The sequence below is a fragment of the Xiphias gladius genome, chromosome 1, assembly GCF_016859285.1.
Source record: "Xiphias gladius isolate SHS-SW01 ecotype Sanya breed wild chromosome 1, ASM1685928v1, whole genome shotgun sequence".
NCBI classification, from domain to species: Eukaryota; Metazoa; Chordata; class Actinopteri; order Istiophoriformes; family Xiphiidae; genus Xiphias; species Xiphias gladius.
In genome coordinates this window covers 10,890,589-10,910,051 of record NC_053400.1, presented here as the reverse complement: position 1 = coordinate 10,910,051, position 19,463 = coordinate 10,890,589, and the positions used below count along the sequence as shown (strand labels likewise).

Sequence of the window (19,463 nt, the reverse complement as noted above, 5' to 3'; positions counted from 1 at the left end):
AGGTACCCGTACTTTAATTTAGGCATTTTCAGAATGAGTTAGTGAGTAAATATTCAAATGACATACAAATATGTCACTTACAGGGGCCATTCTACATGCATTCCTTTTCCTTTGGAAACAAGTACATTTGTGCTGTTAATACCGACTAATTACTTGAATGCAGGACTTTTACTTGTAACAGAATACTTTTGCACCGGGGTATTGCTGCTCTTGCTGTAAGAAAACAATTTGAAACCTTTTTCCCACCACTGTTATTCAGTATGTGGTTGCTATAGTCGCCGAGCTCCTCCTGTTTTTTCACCGATCCACATTATATTGACCATCTTTCATCTTTATTGATGACAGTAACAAAGTGCACAAGCATTAAAAACAACACAAAACACAATGACTGTACTGCTAAAACCCAAGACAGAAAAGAGAATATAAAACAAACAAACAAAAAAAGATTATTAAACAATACTACTGCGGTACTCTAGTCATGATTCCATCATGCAGCAAACCTATACAGCCTCTAGAGGCAACCTGTGCCTTTAATCTCTCTGTACCATTAGTGTAGGGAACTGCAACATGGAGTTGCCATGACAATAATTTGGTCACCATATTGTGCAGATCCCTTGTATAGTCCTATAAAAAGTGCTAACCAAATGAAGAATAATGTGTGCCTGCGAATACTACCTTCTGACATTCAGAGGATACTAAGTAGTCCCATCAGACATAGTTAGACTGAATATAAGTTGTGTATATACATGTATATATATTTAGGACTATATGCAAAAAGCAATCTCTAAAGCACCATTTTCGGTCAGACACATTGTGCAAATTCATTTTTTCAAATGTATTGCACAACAATGAGAATATTAATTAATTAAAACTGATACATTTATAAAACTGCACTTAGTACAACAGACATAGAAGTCATTCTAAGCCAACATCTCATATGGTGTAAAACAGCCTTTCAGAATCAAATTTGCATAAAACGGCAATATCTCACAGCACAGTATAGCACTGCGTTCAATGCAGTGTGGACATACCTGATGTCTGAGTTTTTAAAAAAAAAAAAAAAAAAAAAAAAAAACTATAAAACACTAAAACAGGGGGTACATGTTGTAATAAATCTGCATCAGCATAACAAATACAATGCCAATATCACACAGTAATATAGCAAATATCCAGTTGCCTTTGTTCAGCCTGTGTAGAAGGTCCCGAGGTGCCTTTCTACAAAGCTGGAGGCTGGTTATACAGGCTGGAAGGCACATGTCTCCCACAGAAGCGTGCATAGTTGCCAGGATAAAAACTTACAACAGTGTGCACTGCAGCGACCTCAAATTGTGTACGATACTATAGCAATGTCCTCATGAGGCCAGACGTCATTACAGGAATTAGCAAGTTGCGAGACATTTTGGAAATGCTCAACAACCGAGCCAGTCCTTTGTGATTTCGCCCAGCTTGACAATCTTCAAGCTGTTGTCTTCCAGTTTGAAATAGTGGTTGCCTTTGAAGAAGTAGCTGTAATCTGTTAAAAATAAGCACAATGCACACTGTGTTCAATATATTTGCTGAAGTCAGTCTTCCACGGCATAAAAATAGTTTGTGTAAAACAAGGGGAAAACTACCTTGTAACAGTAAAATGATCAAGCTAAAAAAGCATATAGACTAACAGTGTAATCAGTCTCAATCAGGCCTTGGGCCTCCCTCTCTCTGAATTATGCTAATCAGGAAGCATACACAGGCACCTCTGTGGAGGGGAACAGACTTTCTTTATATAAATGTGTTTGTTCAATGAGTGGGGAAGGGGCTATGTGATGCTTACAGTACTGTGTGTATGTTAGGTGAGCAGTAATGGAAAAATCCCTGGCTGCTTGCCATAGACAAAAATCTACATACCACTTCTAACCCCAAGGATACATGGCTGACAGTGACAGTCTCAGAGGAAGTTTACCAGTATCATGCCTAAAATACACCGCAATAGACTGGATTTCTTGCACTGCCAATGCCCCGCGCACTTACAAGCAAAGCGAATGTAACATGTCACGTGTTATTCATTCACAGCAAATTCTAGCAATGAGTAAGAGATATAAAGCAACTGCTCTCCCACTGACTGTCTCCTTCTACCACATCAGACCACAGATGACTCCATAACCACAGAACTACCCCCTTTGGCCTGTTTTACTTCTTATGCTCCTCGTGTAGTCAGTTCCTCTAAACAGTTCCCTTCTGGCTTGATGGCATCATCACTGCTTGCTGGGTTCTGGGATATGAGAATTTTGTATTGACAGAGGCACAGTGCCAGCCTCGCTGATAGAGCTGACTGGATTTGTCTGCAATCTCACCAGAAGGAAAGCCAGTCTGGCCACCACAAAAACTCTTTTCCCTCAGCTCAACTTAAAGACCCCCTTGATGACTTTGCTATTTTGTCTCTTTTCGATTTATAACCAGAGCAGTGATCACTGTTAGTCGATTTTTGCACAATACTTGTCATCTCTTCTTGTGACTAGCGGCTATATTGATGTAGCATTTGTTTCATGGTGTAAAATTTATACCCTCTATGTGTCACTGTCATTGTGAGCATTGTTACCAACTTGTTCTGCTAGCCTCTGGTAAAAGTTTGCCTCTTCAAATCATACAGAGCCTCTTCATTCACAAATTATGAAGAAATAAAACATTTTTTTTTACCAATGCCATTAAGACTGAAGGCAGAGTCCATGCCGTCTGGGATGCCATTCCATGAATCAGCAACAAGTTTGGGGAAGCCAGGGTCCATTTTCTTCTTATCTTCATCGTATCTGTACAGATGTGAAAGCAAAAGTGCATCCTTTAATGAGTGTCTCAGAATTCCCTCAAATACACAAAAACACACTCACCACTCATACTTTTCTATGGAAATAAAAGAGTTAGTTGTCAACACTATGAACTCACATGTTGTGCAAGGGCTAACAGGGCTGTTGTGGTTTACAATACAGTTTAGGTTACACCAGACCCTAACTAGACCCACATGTAGCCTGACGTACTGCGATAAGAAGTGACGATACCAATAGCACAAGCTAGGTTATGTCAAACAAGGGTTTTAGGCTCACAAATGGTTGCAAAATTTACCTCCAGAATTTGTCCCCAGCAAATAGATAAGTCTTTCTGTTCTTCCTAAAGTTGAAGGCAGCATCGATTTGCTGCAGGTCAGTGGGAAGGTCAAGGCTGGAGAGCCTCTTGGGGTAACCCCTCTCCAACTCATCTGCTTTGTAGACCCACATCTCGTTGCCTGGAAGTAAAAAGTAAGTAGAAAAGTAGAACCGTGGCTAAAATAAAATTGAAGACTGATGGAAAGTAACTTTTTCAACACTGTTAAAACAAGATTTTATCCCGTATTCCTAAAAACCTACTGACCAAATATATAACATCATCAGTATGAAATCATGCATTAACTATTCAGGGTAGTAAGTCTACACCTATAGCCAAACCAGCTCTGCTGCTAATGTCTTCAAAGCTGACAAATATATTATGTAAATCTCATCAGTATTCAGGAAGATTGTCATATCGGTAAAATGCAAGGAACGCATCATAAACCACTAATAACTATGGTGGAATATCTCAAGTGTCCCTAGAGTGCACACCGCACATAAGAGTGCTCAGCCAACATTCCTGCTTCTCCTAATGTTTCAGTTCGTAGAAATGCTTGACCGTTAAGGGAAAAACATCCAAATGGTAAAAAAAAGTGAAGTCCCTTCTTCATTACTCATAGAAGTGGAACTGTCTGTTCATTAGTGGCACAGGGATGATGTGAACAGGGTGCACAGTTCATGGAATAGGACATTAACACTGAGCAAGGTTTAAATCAGCTGTTTCTTCACAGTTACTTGTCTTCTCCAGCATACCTGAGAAGAAGACTGTTTTTTCATCCACTGGGTTTTCATAGGCAGCATCTATCTTGGAAGGCAGGTCAGGCCAGTAGGTGGCCACAAGCAGAGGGCCGTTGGGCTTGCTTCTGAAGTTGACTGACCTGAACAGGAACCTGTCAGACACAGAATGAGTGGCTGAGCAATCGTAAGGTAGATGAGTTGGGGATGAAATGCGCATGAGAGTGAAAGAGGGGCAGAGGGGGTTGATGAGGAGGTGGGGAGTGTGTGTGTGAGGGGGGGGGGGTTAGTGCAAGTGCTTCACTGGCTGAGCCGGCCACAATGGCCTGATTCATGAGCATCTGGTTCTCGTTAGGTCTAAGGCTGCAGACGCCAGCGGAACAAGACCCATCTTGCCCGGATTTCCAATACACAGCTGCACAACAACAGCAGCTTCCCAAATTTTTTTCCACTGACCTATTTTTTAAATAGGAAAAGATCTACTTATTGCAAAGATGAGTTGTGATAATGATAAAATGAAGATGAGACTAAAACTTTACATACATGAATAGTATATATACATACGACATACACAAAGTTTTGTATACATTTGTCAGGATGGAATAGGAGACATTTTCCAATCTGAACGAATCGTCTATAAATTGCATTATTTAAGCTGTGTTCTTGTGTATCAGTTTGCTAAATTTATGCCATGTACCAACAATATCCAGAGTGCTATAAGTTCGTATCACATCTTTAATGTTATCCTTTCCTCCCTCTGTCTTTTCTTCTCGTATCTATTGAATAAAAAGGCAAAAATATATCTGGCTTAGTGGATGGTTATGAGGACAGACTTACACAATAGAAAGAGATTAGATTAGGTTAGAAAGAGATTTTTCCAAAGCACTGATAATGTTTTAGATTTTTTAATGTGTTTTCAATTTTTGGTCTTACCTTTCAGGCAGCTATTGGTTTCCAGGTTCTTTTTTGTACTGTATAACTATATAATTGCTGAGACTTCAAATCTTCAAGTAGTAATTTATTCATCCTGCCTTTATTGTTATCAAAATAATGCTCTACCCGTGTGCTAATACAGGTTGATGTTAAAGGTCTGCACTGCATTACGATGCAGCGATAATGTAAGTCTGACAAAAATTTTGCTCACTTTAATTGATTCTTCATCTCAGACAAGTTTTACGTTAGGAAACCTTCAAATATCTAAATCATGAGATGCCTTGAAAATGGGAAAAAATTGAAAATGGCTGTGTGTGTTAAGTATGGGATTTTCCATGAATGGACTAAGACATGCAAACACTAGATATATATACAGTATCTCCTCTTTGTCTCCTTGTTGTTTTGGTGGCTAGTTTGGTGGAGAGGCCGACTGGCACTTGACAGCGTGTTCTCAGGACTCTATGTACTAGATTCAGATTGCCCATCTACACACGAGCGATTCACAGGAAAACAATGCATGCATGCAATTCAGTTCAATTTGATGTTATTGATAACAGCTTCACTGTTTACTGTTCACCTTTCTTCACACCACTGGAGATGTATTAAATTACTGCTAATGCAATTGGAAAATGTCCTACTGTCACTGCTTCATAATAAAAGTGTTCAACTAGCCAAAAAAGGTGTCTTTTATCATGACTATTTTTGAAGCAGCCCCACGAAACGCTATGTCAGACAATGGTCATTTTTGCCAGTTTTTGTCAGCGGCTTCACAACTCCAACTCCTGAGCAAGGTAACCAACTTTACTGTAATCTGCTGTTGTGTGCAAAAATACCTGCATCATGTGCAGTATGAAATCAGATTGTGGTTGCAATTATTCTTGACTGACTTCTTAATTAAAACAGCATTAGTTTTTTGGGTTGTATTGTGAAAGAATACACCCGTTGCTCTCTTGATGTATTTCTGACAGAGCGGACGCTGAACGAGTGCTTGTTATAGTATTAAACTGCAATTTCTGTTATCATCGAAACCATGTGTGTTGCCAGATCAACCAGGACTGGAATCTTAAGGATTACAACAATAGGAAATGATGTATATTGCAAACTGCCTCTGCCTAGTGCTACATGATACATGCTACAACACAAGCACATAAGCATGCGTTACCTCTTTGAATATCTGTTCTTTAAAAATACAGACGTAAACACACAAGGAGCCTAATTAGTAGGTTGGACAAAATGTTTCTGTGAGACTGACTTTAAAAATGCCTTCTCTTTAAGCCTCCAGACAGACAGACACACTTTAATTGCTGAGCTAAGGGAATGCTACAAGCATTGCTCATTGCATCATGTCAAGATTTGTCCTGCATTATAAATTTTGTTAAGTCAGGAGAAGAGGAAGGATCCCACTTGTACAATGGAAGAGTCAAGTGAGCATTATCCCTGGGGCCCACGGGGCACTGCTCTTTCTCTGAAGCTATAAAGCTTAGCTTGTACCACAGCTCCTTAGCTTACTAGCCTGACATGGCTCACAACAACAGGCCCACACTGAAACTTTACTTATCTCAGACTTTGGAAAGTTCTACAGTACTGTACGTTCACTTCAGTGACTTGAGAGAACTCTGTCCTCAATTTCTCTCCCTCGCCTTTAGATAAGTGGCTCATTTTCTCGAGCACTGACACATTTTCACATATTAACTGAAATTCAACGCATTTCAAATTAATAACTTCTTGAAAATATCATAAAGTACAAAGCCTTATGATTACACACGAGAGCTAACAAAGACAGTGAGCTGTTGAACAAACCATTGCAATAGATTATGATAGTTTAAATATTGGCTGAAATAGGCCAAGCTGCAGATAACCATCATTCAAAGAGAACACAGGGAATATATTGAATATAACATCTACTGATACCTCAAAAGTATCTAAATGTAATCTTTGCATCTTTATGTCATAGTTAATAGTCATAGGACAACACAGATGGTGATCAGGTATGTTTATCATCCTTTTTCATAGTTGTTACTCAGCCTGAAGCTTCAAAGAGAATAAAGTTTTGAATCAGCTTGATTTCCAACAACTAGGCCAAAGTTTCATGGTCCACAAAGCACCCTGTGAGTTCATGTGCTGCTCTGTTGATCACTGCGAATGTGTGGAAAAGAAGCACAGCAAGGTGAAAAGTAATTCTGTATTAAAGCAGGATTTGTGAGCAGGATTGTGGCTTCTTTCTCCCAGTTTCTAAGTCCAACTTCTCAGGGGAGGAAGACCAGGCAAACTGAAAGACTACACTCTTAGGTATAGAGGTCTGCTGGCTTGTTTACTTTGGACGATATTTCAAAATGGTCATGACAGATATATAGCTCTGTTAACATTAAAATTTCAAGGAGTTGACATAACACAGCACATCTAGAAGGGGTTAAAACATCATAACTAACAAGATTGCTATTTGTGTTTTCTATCAGTTCCTTTTTCCCACATTATTGTTTTTGTTTTAAGTGACCCTCATGAGAATTTGACTGTAACAAACTTCGGCTGTTTTTGAAAATGTTCACCGTCGTACAGGGAAAATGTACTGACTCACAAAGACTTCTCGACCAAACCACAGCACTTCATGAAACTCCTCTTCTACTCAGGGTCTGCCAGTAGACACGGTAATCTTACAAGACTTTGGATTCACTGGCGCCGGTGGAGGAGTGGACTGTAGACTGTGTTTATTACTGATGACTACTTTGGTTGTCACTGCATGCGTAGAGGAATAGTTTGTTTTTCCCGCTTAGTAATTGTCACATCATGAAACAAGCATCTAAACCACAATCTTCAAGTGGCACAAGACTGCAATAGGAGAAATAATAATTAACAGGAAACTTCATATCAAATTGCTGATTGTTTGTGGGAAAATTATAACGAAATCCAACTTGTGTAGGCTGCTTTTTTTTCACTCACACAAGTCATAAAGCCAGAAGTAGGCTATTGGGTTTTGTTTGTCGTTCTTCCCATAGATCACAGACAGGAAATTCAGCCAGACTTTGGCAGTGCTTGCAAGTTCTGAGAGAGTCAACACGGAGCTAATGAAAATATTGCAGCTAGCGCATTCAAACAACGTGATCAAGAGCTTTGAATTTGGATGGATTACTTGTTAGTGCCCCTTCCACAATTGGTCTTACTGTGCCATATGCACACTTGGTGAAGTATTTAGTGTCAAAACGATATTAGGACTTCCTGTATGATGTGATTACCTGTCCTTGAAGAAGAAGGTCTCTCCTCTGATTTGTGCTACAGCATCAAAGACAACGGGCTCCTTACAGATGTCCATTGGAGTGACTGGACCGTGAGTTGGAGGCAGAGGCTTGTCAGTCGACACACCTGATTTTGAGAGATTTACCAGAGTGTTTCATCTTTGAGGGAGTAATTACACACTCATATTACATTAATCTTTACTGACTTTTAATAAGGAAAACACACTTTTTTTGTTCTCCTATTAGACTTAATCGCTATCCAAGAAACTAGTCACACATGACATTTAATCTCACCGTAGAGCTCCTGGATGCCTTTGATGTCATCATGAGAAAGTCTGAAGTCTTTAGTGAAGGTGTAAATGGGGGCCATCAATGCTCCGGGGTCCTGAGAGTGCTCCAAGCCAAGGGCATGACCAAACTCATGGGCTGCTACCAGGAACAAACTGTAGCCTGAAAACACGTGACACAGAGAATCTTCACATCAGAGACAATGCATTTGGTTGACAAAGGTTGAAAAAGTCAGATTAAATAAGTATGATGACTTAACTTTTAAGCACTTACACAATAAATAGAACATCAGTTCCCTCAATTCTGACTGACAGTTGTCTAAACAATTATGGGTAACTATTACGTAGCTTTTGTAATTATCTAAACTGTCTGGCATCCATTTCTTTGTCCTTTGTGGGAAATCCACTTGGCTGCTATTCCCACAACTACAGCAGGAACTGTCCACAAATTCTACTGGCCGATGCCTTCATACCTTGGTCAGGACAGAAACCCCATTTGCGGTCATCATCATAGCTCCTGGTGGTAGCACACCACATCTTGCCATCGCTGCGTCCAGATGAGGTGCAGGATTCATAGTTGTCACCCAGGAAGGTGAAGGGGAAGACACAAGGACTTCCTTCTGCGTTTCCTCCCACTGTTGACATGGCTGGAGGGATAAACAAATAGTAAAACTGTAAAAGTGAAGTGCAGTGCAGTGAACTTATTTCATCTCACTGTCTTACAAACTCATTTGTATGCCAAAAATTTTCCTGCAGAGCAGTTTGGATGGATTATATTGTGAAATCAATGCAGATGATGTTGAAAACAACATCATGAAAGCAGCTGGCACACCGCACACAACATCAATAACTAATCCACTGGGCACAAAACCAAAAAGCACCCGCCCAAACTGATTTTCTTTCAAAGACATCATTTTCAATTTGGCAAGACTGGTTTTGTGCTGTATTAAAGAAAAAAATCATTTCATATTCAGCACAAGCGATCACACAAGGCTTTACAACAAAGCTACATTCCAAATCAATTAGAACCAGATGAAAGTCCCAGTGGCTGTACCTCTCCCTGTCTATCTCACTGCCTCTCCCTCCCTACTACACTACCTCAACCCTAAAACCATTCCCACTGACAGAATGGAAAATAAGCCCTGCCACTGCACATTAAAATACTTTCACAGCCATTCAGCAGACCACGAGCAAGACCGAAAACCTCCAACTAGAGCATTCCTGTAGACCAGCACACGGCAGGGCAACATACAGTGCGTATCAAAATAAACACAGACAGTAAGATGCACTATATGCACCAACGCAAGCCCGTAAACGGGACACATAAACTGAAGACAATGTATACACCTGTATACATGCATACACTGTGTGAGCATCCCTAGGACAGAAAAGGAAACTAAGTTTTTACTTGGTTGTATCCTAGTTGAATAGGAAGTATCCTATTACGTGATGAGCATAGTCTGACATAACAGACAGTATATGACTCCACCTACCAGTTTCAGGGCAGAACCCATAGGTTTTGTCACGGTCATAGTCCTCAGTAGTAGCACACCAGCGGTAACCATCATCCCTGCCCACAGTGGTGCATCCGTCATACTTCTCCCCCTGAAAGTTGAAGGGGAACTTACATGGAGAGCCCTCTGCATTTCCACCCAGGGTGAATAGCACTGTAGAACAAAGGTAAACCAATAAAGATATAGATTACAGATATTATTGACAACCTAATAATATTATTATAAACGTTTTAATTTTTTTCCAATTGCTTACAAAGAATATGCTCCAGTTCCTACATGATTATGCAAGCAACTAAGACGTTTGACCCCTGAGTGACGATTTAAGAAACTGGTGCTCAGAGAGAAAGATAAACTATGATTAAGGAAATAGGTGGAGAGGAACTTTTTTACATCAGTGCAAAAGCTTAACAGAACAGACGGCTCCAGCAGGAACAGTCCTCAGTTGTGTTCTCATCATATAAAACAACTTAATATGTGTACCTTGTCAGTTTGTTGTAATAGGCATGTGATCATGTTAGTACCATGGACAGCAACATAACACAGATAAACAAAATGTTTGACAAAGCCCGGTGTTCGAAAGTGGGGCAGTAACTTGGAAAGGAAATATTCTATACTCCACTCCAAACAAAAAAACAACCGTTTCCTGGCATACTGTCCAACCTACTTTCTTTCTGTCCAAAATCCGCAGAGCAGCTTTGAATATAGCAATAATCTGATATGGAGTATTACTATGCTTCTTTACCAAACTACTTCTTGTTTTTTGTGGTTCAGAAAGATAAAAGTAGGGCAAGACAACAATGCTGCTACGGTCAAGTGGTGCCACAAAAGTATATAAATCTATACGAACACCAAGGAAAAATATGTAAAGAAACATTACAATGCCAAATTATATAGATATTTAGTATGTTATTTCAAAAAAATAATGGGGAACCACATGAAAAACTTACATTCATGAGGACAGAATCCATATTTGCTGTCTTCATCAAAGTTGTAAGTGGTGGAGCACCACAGGAAGCCGTCTTCACGGCCCTGGGACGTACAGCTGTTGTACTCAGTGCCCATGAACAGAAAGGGGAATTTACAGAACTCCCCGTCAGCATTGCCAAACTTCACCTTCACCACTGTTGAAAAGATAAAGGATCATGCCATCGCTTGTTGATGCTAAAACTCATTTACTGTAAATCCTTAACACACTGCATTACTATCATTCATATAAAGCTGACACTGTGTTCAGTATGAGACTACGTACTCAAGCAAGTTTAAAATTCCTCCAAGTAAACTCGGATATTGTTTTGAACTAAATGGAAACAAGTGGCCACCTAGACTATGGTAAGAAATTTAAAAAGTACACTCTCAAAAATGGTCAGCAGTTCAAAAGCAAGATACTGATGTAAACCACAAGCAATAGTATATATCTTGTTAAAGCCCTGATATACTAACAAAAGAGTTCATTCTAAGTGTTGTGAGAGATACTTTTGCACAAGTGATAAATTCAGACAAGATGAAACTGAATAATGGGAAATAGATAAAACTATCTGGGTCAATGCGTGCAGATATAAATGCGGGCAATAGAGATTTTTTTTCTATTCAGCTTCCAGATGGCTGAGATTCGCCTTCTTGAGTGCCAGAAAGTTCAGAGAAAGTTAGGGCAATCAAAACAAAGTATCCAAAAGTCAAACTAATATTATGAATGTCAAAATTAGTGACCTATCATCTCAACTGATATGTACTTAAGCTGTTGAATAAATTCACATCACCTGTACTATAGAGGTCCCTTTAAGTTGTTCTGAATAAAAGACTGAAATTGTCTCTAGACAAACTGATACAAATTATATTGCAACCGCTATACTGAAAAATAGTGTAGCTTTTGCAATACACATTAGCGTTTTTGTAAATAGTGTTTCTCCATTACCTTGGCCCTCTCCCAGTGTCCACTGCTCATCATCATCAAAGTGGGAGTCTCCCCCAATGCCTGGCCCTGGAGCAAAGGCATGAGCCAAGAGGCCATCTTTGCCGTCAAAGGGGTAACCATCTCCATGCTCTGTTAAAGACATCATTCAATATTAACGAATCAAGAGAAATCTCAGAAGTCATTTTCTTTTTTTCAACGGGCAACAACCGGTACAGCTTTTAGCTAGCTAGTAAAAGTCAGAAAGTGGCACAAGAAGTTGTTTTAAAGAGAAAATACTAATTATAAGAGTGGGGAAATATTTTGAACATGGTGTGACATTTCTGTATTTATTAAAACATCAAATATTTTTCTTGCTAAAACAACAGTTCGAATCTTCTGAGGTGGCTGGTTTCTGTTTGTGTGCCATGATAACTGCTGAATTCCTTCTCGACAGGGTCAGCTAAGGCTAAACAGAGTGATATTCTAACCGTGTGAAAAAATTTCAGATGGTTGTTTTAACTGGAAAGACTGGAATGACCAGTGTTACAGCCACAGTTCTCTTTATTTTATAAATTGTTCCTAACATATTGGTTGGCAGGGCGCAGAGTCACTGTAGTAACATGTGTTATTGCTCCTTCACCATTAGTCAACGAGGCACTGAACTTCTGTTCAATCGTTTCTAAACTTGGCGTCTAGGAAGGCAACTTCACCTAATCATAGATTGGTTATTAGAGTCTAAAATCATCCTTGTGGAGAAAACCTTAATTTTAATTTTTGAATTTTAACCTGAGAATTCATCCCATCCTTCTGCCCCATTAAGGCCCCATCAAATTTCGCTGAGATCTGAAAGAACTCTCAAGAGCATTCACTACCGTTGCATACCCCAAGACAAGAGATCAGAATGTGACAGTTAGAGTAAGCAGGGTCTTTTTGAGGTCACATGGGGTCATTTTGCTATAAAATAAAATGAATTTGATACTGAGATTTGAGTTGCAGGCATGTAGTCTCACTGCAGCTGTCTTTTAAGTACGGCATTTCGAAAAATATCGCAAGTATCTATATACTCTACATTGCATACCATTGCGGCCAAAATTAATCATGATGTCAGCCTCTCCATCCATGATGCGGGTGAATTCGAGTGGGGTGACATCACTCCATACTTTGAAGGCTCTGAAGAAAGCATCATTTATGACTTCCTCATCCAGATCAGGAGTGTATCCCAGAATTCTAGAGAGAAAACAGAGGGCATCTTTCATTCTAAACCAAGACAGGCAGGGAAAACTCAGACCAAACTCACCTTAGAGACAAAAAGCCAGTGTGATCAGGATAGTCTTTCGGTGTCACATTGTGAAAGATACATAGACCTATAACTAGATCTCTCTCTCTGCTTAAGATCATGGAAAATAATCTAGCTAAAGCCAGCCAATAACAGTGAGTGAGTCATCTGGTGAAAATGCTTCCTGAAACAATGTTCAACCACAAACTCTGTATTATGCCTGTCTACACGGCCCTTTTCCTAACAACAGTCTAAGATCTTTTGGTTGTTATTGTCTTTGGCCTGCAGTCTTCCTTACAAACATACAGGCAGACGGGCTGGAATGATCAGGGCACACAAAACGGCTGATATAAATAAACCAATTCCACACTTTTGTAAAGCTCAAACAGAACAGAAACAAAAGACCTGACACATACTGTGTAGGAATGTTGCTATTAGCAAGACACAAGATGCAAGCGCTTCGCGGCTGTGTGGATGGGGGTGGGGTGGACTGGGGGTTGAGGAAAGGGGGGGGGGGGGGTCAGGCGGGGCCAAGCTGTGGTCCATCTCTCAAAGCAAACAGACTCTGGCCTTGAATTTTTACTTTTGTGCACTCGTCAAGCACTGCTTTGGGAATTAGATTCAAACTGAAAGACTGTCGTGTTATAATGGATTGACTAGTAGTAGTCAATACTTATGGTTTGATTTATGGGCTGTAGTCCAGTGGGGATAAAGTTATTTTACCTTTGTCTGACATGAAATGTATCTATAGTATTGGGTCTATTTGTAATGTTATTACCTTTTTTATGGGCCATACCGTTAAACACGCCCATGATAGCATTAGATTGTCAGAATGAATTGGAACCCACTCCCATCATAAAATGCCCCTTGCAGGGATTCACTTGAACACTTAAAGTGCAGGATAATCCAATGTCTCTTCAGTAATGTGCGGATAATGTTATTTCTCTGACCTGTAGGTGATGTCTTTATTCTGCCACATGGGTTTCCTGTGGAAGAAGTTGTAATTGGCCACATCTGGGACGCCACAGCGGGGCTTTTTCATGATCTCCACAGTTTTGGCATCGATCTCTCCGGTTTCTTGCAGAGAAAAGAACTTTTGCATTTTCTTCAGGGTGTCCTTGAGCACCATAAGGTTGCATCTGTCTTGCGGGCATCCATAAAACTTATTCAGATAGTGCTAAAAGAGAAAAACAGACATGCAGATGGTTCAACTCTCTTACAGGATTTCTATTAAAGTGGTCCAATACATAAATAAATAAATAATGCACAAACTGTTCCCCAGCAGATCAGTTCCTATACTTCAGAAGTAAAAACTGTTCATTCCCACCTGACTGACCCACTTAGACATAGTTTTAGGAAAAACGACCAATAAACTTACCAGAGCAACTTCTTTGTCTGTTTTGGGGGTAGTATCGTCTCCAGGAAACCTGATAATAGGCGAAGGGGCGGCATATGTTGCATGAAAGACGATGAACTGAACTAAAAACAATTTGAGAACAACCCGACGACAACTAAATATCGTCGGAAAACCCATTTTTCCACGTTAACAGTGTCTTAAGTGGGGTAAATGCCGTTCACTCCGGCTTGCGATCCTTCCAGTCCGTCAGCTTGTGTTGCCTCTGCTCCTCTGGAGGCTTTTTTTTTTTTTTTTTTTCTTCTCCTCAACGGGACATCCTGCACCTCGGCTCTATGAACTTTCTCAGTTCTGCTTGCACATGCACTTTTCCCCGACGCTTTCTGCGCAGTCTCCAGGTTGGGAGAGAGGAGCGGGGGAGCCCGCAAACATTGGGATAATTTCATGCTTACTCATATGCTTGGATTTCTCACTCCCTCTTGTTTTTACTGGAAGCCACGAACGGATAAAGGAAGAGCTTCAAGGATTAAAGACCATGGTGCCCGGACATGACAGCTGACTGCTGCTATCTGATGTACACAAAACCTGTATATGTACTGACCTCGTCAAGTAATTCAAATAATAAGACACTACTTCTTTCTTCTGCTCCCCGTTCACGTGAACCAGTTCAGCACTTGGTAAACCTGTCATCGAGAATCAGCCCTGAGGTCAGATCTTGTCTGCCTCTTTCAGCGTCATACTGCGCTGTGTGTGTTTTGACGAAATGGCCACTTTGCAGGATTGTAGCCCCTCAGAGAGGCTGTAACATGCACGAGGAGAGGTGAGCACGGCGACTGACTTCGTACTGACGCGTTTTGCAAAATGTGCCATTTACCTCTTTTACGTCAAAACGTTTTTCTAGAACTCAGAGGTACTGAGAATAAAGCGATGGCCTACAAACTTGCTTCTGTTTTTGTGTCCCAGCCACTGTTTGTACATGACTTTATAATAACAAGAAGTGGGTGTTGCCTCTATCTTGCACCATCTGTTTATTTCTGTGTCCGTGTTTACTTCACCCCCTGCTACGCATGTGTTTTTACTATTCCCCCTGCAGGCACAGCCAGGTCCCAAAGTCACAATGACGCCGGCCTCATCTTGCTGGGGCGAAACGCTGCCTGTGGTTCATGCCCAAGCCGGACCCATCGCTTTTCCTTCCTCGTCTGGGCGCCACGATCCTCACGGGGAACCGGGGGACTCGTTTCGATCGACTTGGCTTCTGCAGATAAGAGACTGAATGTTTGCCGGGAACCTCATACTGTGCGTCACGTGACCAGACCCGAAGCGTCGCCCAGCTGTAGGCAGGCCGGGAGATATTTCAAGTGCTCGGTTGACATCTGGTGGCAGTACGTGGAAAGTCACCCCGGTATCAGCTTGAAAAGAGCCCATGTAACCATAAAACCACAAACCTGGCAGCACCGGTTTTTTTTTGTGGGGGGTCATCATATCTTACATCTCATTTATTTATCTCGGTTATTTGACAAAGTCCTATGCACTTACACATACGCCAAAACGAAGCAGGCGTAAGTGATTGCCAACCACGTGAGACCATTTATTAAACTGAAGAGATTTCTGTCACCTGACTTCTGCACGTAAGCTTGGAAAATTAAGGGTCTCCGTGCAGGTGAAAAAAAAAGCAAAAGAGGCTGTGAGTGTTCAGAGGCAGAAATGTCTGCTGACGAAGTGTTTACAGATGTTGCTTAAATCATCCCAGTGCACTGGAAGCTCGGCTTCCAGGAACGGCTCCACAAAGCACTGTAAATGCAATATCTTCTGATTAGCTCACCTAAATCAAACTCATCTTTTTATTCATTTCGTATGAAGCTTATGTCAAACATTTGTTTTAAATCGCCTTTTTTCCACCGTCCGGGGCCAACTCAGGGGAGCCGCGTTGTGGGGCTGTGAACTAACCACCGTGTGCTGCGGGAACACGTGTCGCAGGTCACTGGCTCGCTGCCGGGCGAAAACGCTGCCACGAGTTCACAGCGCTGCGCAGCGACGCGCAGCCGCCGGACCAGGGACACATTCGACACAAACTGTACAGGATGAGTTGGTTGCGGCGACGAGGCGTCGGCAGCACTGCCCTCTGGTGGCTGACAAAAGCCTAGCGTCTCCGTCTATTTCGGGGCCCTTGGGGCGAGTCGTTGTCCACGGCACAGATTTAGGATTCACTCTAACTCTCTCTGACATGTCTTTGTTTCCACTCTCACACTGGTTTAATCCGAACAGCATATGAGAGCAGACTCTTTAACAGAGAGAGCTGGAGGACTTTTTTTTTTTTTTTTTTCTTTTGCAAAGAGATCTGACAGATGGATCGCTCACAAACAGGATTTTGTGGTATACCTAGCAAAGCAATTTCCCCTCCCTTTAGCCAGAGTACAGTTAATTTTTCATAGCCGGGGCCGCTGCTGCTGGTGGTTGCAGAGTAAATTTAACATCCATTTGCCAACAATATCCAGGGCCTGTCACTTTGGAGCAGGAGCTTTATTTCATGCACTGATACATGCTGCCATCTCCTCTAACTGACACACTCGCAGTGATCCCTCGCAGAGCCGGGGAACAGAATGGCTACCTATTAAATGTACATGGGCCTGCCTCTCCAAATAGAAAAAGCTGAGATGTGAAAAGTTGAGCCACAGCTACAGTAATTGAATGCCTCTGTGCATATGAATGCAATTTTGCAGGCAAAAGTGGCATAAGGAGATCGAGATGATAAGATTTGATTTGCATGTAAATTGTTTTCTTTTTTTTTTTTGGTGAATTCTTTAGCTTCGTCTAGATTGGAACACCTCACAATGTCTGCGAGTGATTTGATGAAATACTGTTGGCTTTTTTTTTTTTTTTTTATGTGTGTCTTGTTGCCGTTGATTGCCAGTGCATCTCTTCCATTTGTATTTGTTTGTTGCTGAGATAGCTGGTTTAAACACAATCATGGTTTTGTGGAATGCTTTACACTAGCAGCTGATTTGTACTTCAACATTTACACTGACACATATAAATTATACAAGTCACTTTCATTATAAACAATTTCTTTTTAGTCTGAATGAGAGATTTCTACATGAATTACAAATGCAACTTAAAGAAAAAACTGCGCTATGCTCAATCTGGTCAGACACCGTACAAACTCGAGTAATTAATTATGAGGATGAGTGGCTTCCTCCAGCATGCCAGCGCGGCCTCCTCTTGCGACTGGGAATGAGACATTCCGGACATGAAGGCCAGTTGTATCATGGCTCTCCAGCTGGCCCTGGATCTTCAGGCCCACTTGATTGACCCCAGTCCAGCTGAACAGACCGCGGCCCCGGATGTCACCCTCTTCCCCCACCCTGGTCCTCTGGCTCTTGCAAGGACCCAGACAAGATTCTCTGATGGGTCATCAAACCAAACTGTCTGCACGGCTAGCTGGCATCAAGGTCACGAATGACAAATCTCGCGGCCCCTTTTGCTCTCTTCACACTGCGACTCAGAGCTGCGCAGAGTGCTGGGGAGGATAACGTGTAATGTTCAGTGCTGTTTGGTTCAGACATGAATGCATAGTTAGCCGGGCTGTGTAGTCAATTCTGACACTGAGTGGTTTAGAATCAGTGTATTGGCATTGTTTGTTTTATGTGCTTTGCAGGAGTAATTAAGCAATGGTTGCTGAGTAAATGAATGCAGCAACAGCCCTGTCAATAAATCTGTTTCAAGATAACTTAATTTGGCTAAGCACTGTGTTACAGAATACTGTGACACACATTATATCACTCGGTTTGAAACATTCTGATGATGAATTATTGAACATAAATCCATTATCTTGAACATATTTTATTTATGAATGCACCAAGACACTGGAGGACTTTAACACTGCAGGGTAATTATTGTTCCACATTGTGTCACCACTCTTCTCTCAGATGCAACTGCCAGAGCAAACTGCAATGAATCATAGAATTGCGACTTTTGATTGACATTTTGTGTGAGCACAAGGCCCAAAGCGACATTAGCCGAATTACTTTATTTAATGCTTTCTCTCTCATTCTGTTTCTCTTTTAGAACGCCTTGTAAACACTGATGCAATAATGCATTCCATTATACAGAGGAGAGGAGATGAGTGTCTCTCGTGGCTCTTCTCCATCTCAATAATAGGTCAACAGCTGTATTTAAAAAATTAATCACATTCTTGGCAGTTGCAAAGGTTAGCCGCAACGCTCTGAGATGCAATATTGGAAGCTCAGATCAGCAGCAAATCTCGGCGGAGATGAGGAAGAGTTGCCTTTGATGAGTACAGCATGTAAATGATTTGTGTGTGTTTATAGGACACGGGGCTGGCCCTGCCTCACTCCAAGACAGCGGTGTCGGCACCACTCTATGGCAGAGGCTGGCAACGGCAGATGGAAATGAGCAAGAGGGGGAGGGCTGACCCCACTACAGCACTTCACACTTTCTCTCTTTCAGGAGAATGCTTCTCTTTCTTTTTCCTCTCAGTCTGTTTGTCTTTCACTTTAAGCCCTGTTGCACTGGGTTTTTGATTCTTAAATCCTGGATCCCATGTTCTTAATTTTTCCGCTTTGTGTCTTGTATGTTGACAACTCCACTTATTTTTAAGTAGCTGGGAGATTTCAATGTTATAGAAAGTCCCTGTGATGTTACATTTTCAGAGGTTGTTCACCCAGGAAACATGCTAATTTTTTAACACCGAATTTCACACTTTCCCTGTACATCCTCAGGACTCCCAGGTTTACTGTGAGCTCTGAATTGTAGCTATCACGACTCAGAACAACGAAACAGCTTGTTTGTTAATCCTATGTTTCCTGATGGAGACATTATCAGCCTGTGTGGGATCTTTTAAGAAAATAAAATATTGATGCCTTTTTCACATCAAAGACAAATTACTCTCAAAGATATCTTGAGGTATGAGGACATGCAGATGAAATATGCATGTCTACCTTGGATTGCTTTTAGTAATTCTGAAATATTCAAAGTGGTATTTTTGGATTGCCATGGCTCCTGCTCATTGTGCGCAGGCTGACACTTGGGGATGAATTTTTCAGCAGTGATCTGATTTGGCCGTCACAGTAAATGGATAGCCCTGATAAATCAAGAACATTGTTTCTTGGA

The 19,463-nt window shown here is 41.2% G+C and overlaps 1 protein-coding gene across 1 annotated transcript; it reads right to left on the bottom strand.

Moving 5' to 3' along the window:
- Positions 1-315: 315 nt before the first annotated feature.
- mmp2 (matrix metallopeptidase 2) lies at positions 316-15,602 on the bottom strand. The gene is made up of 13 exons (XM_040149370.1): positions 14,358-15,602; positions 13,930-14,156; positions 12,782-12,930; positions 11,725-11,853; positions 10,760-10,933; positions 9,792-9,965; positions 8,772-8,945; positions 8,306-8,461; positions 8,012-8,138; positions 3,867-4,003; positions 3,094-3,253; positions 2,674-2,783; positions 316-1,513 (listed from the first exon to the last, which is right to left on the bottom strand). The coding sequence occupies exons 1-13, from the start codon at positions 14,511-14,513 to the stop codon at positions 1,410-1,412; spliced, it is 1,977 nt and encodes a 658-aa protein (XP_040005304.1). The 5' UTR covers positions 14,514-15,602; the 3' UTR covers positions 316-1,409.
- Positions 15,603-19,463: the final 3,861 nt, after the last annotated feature.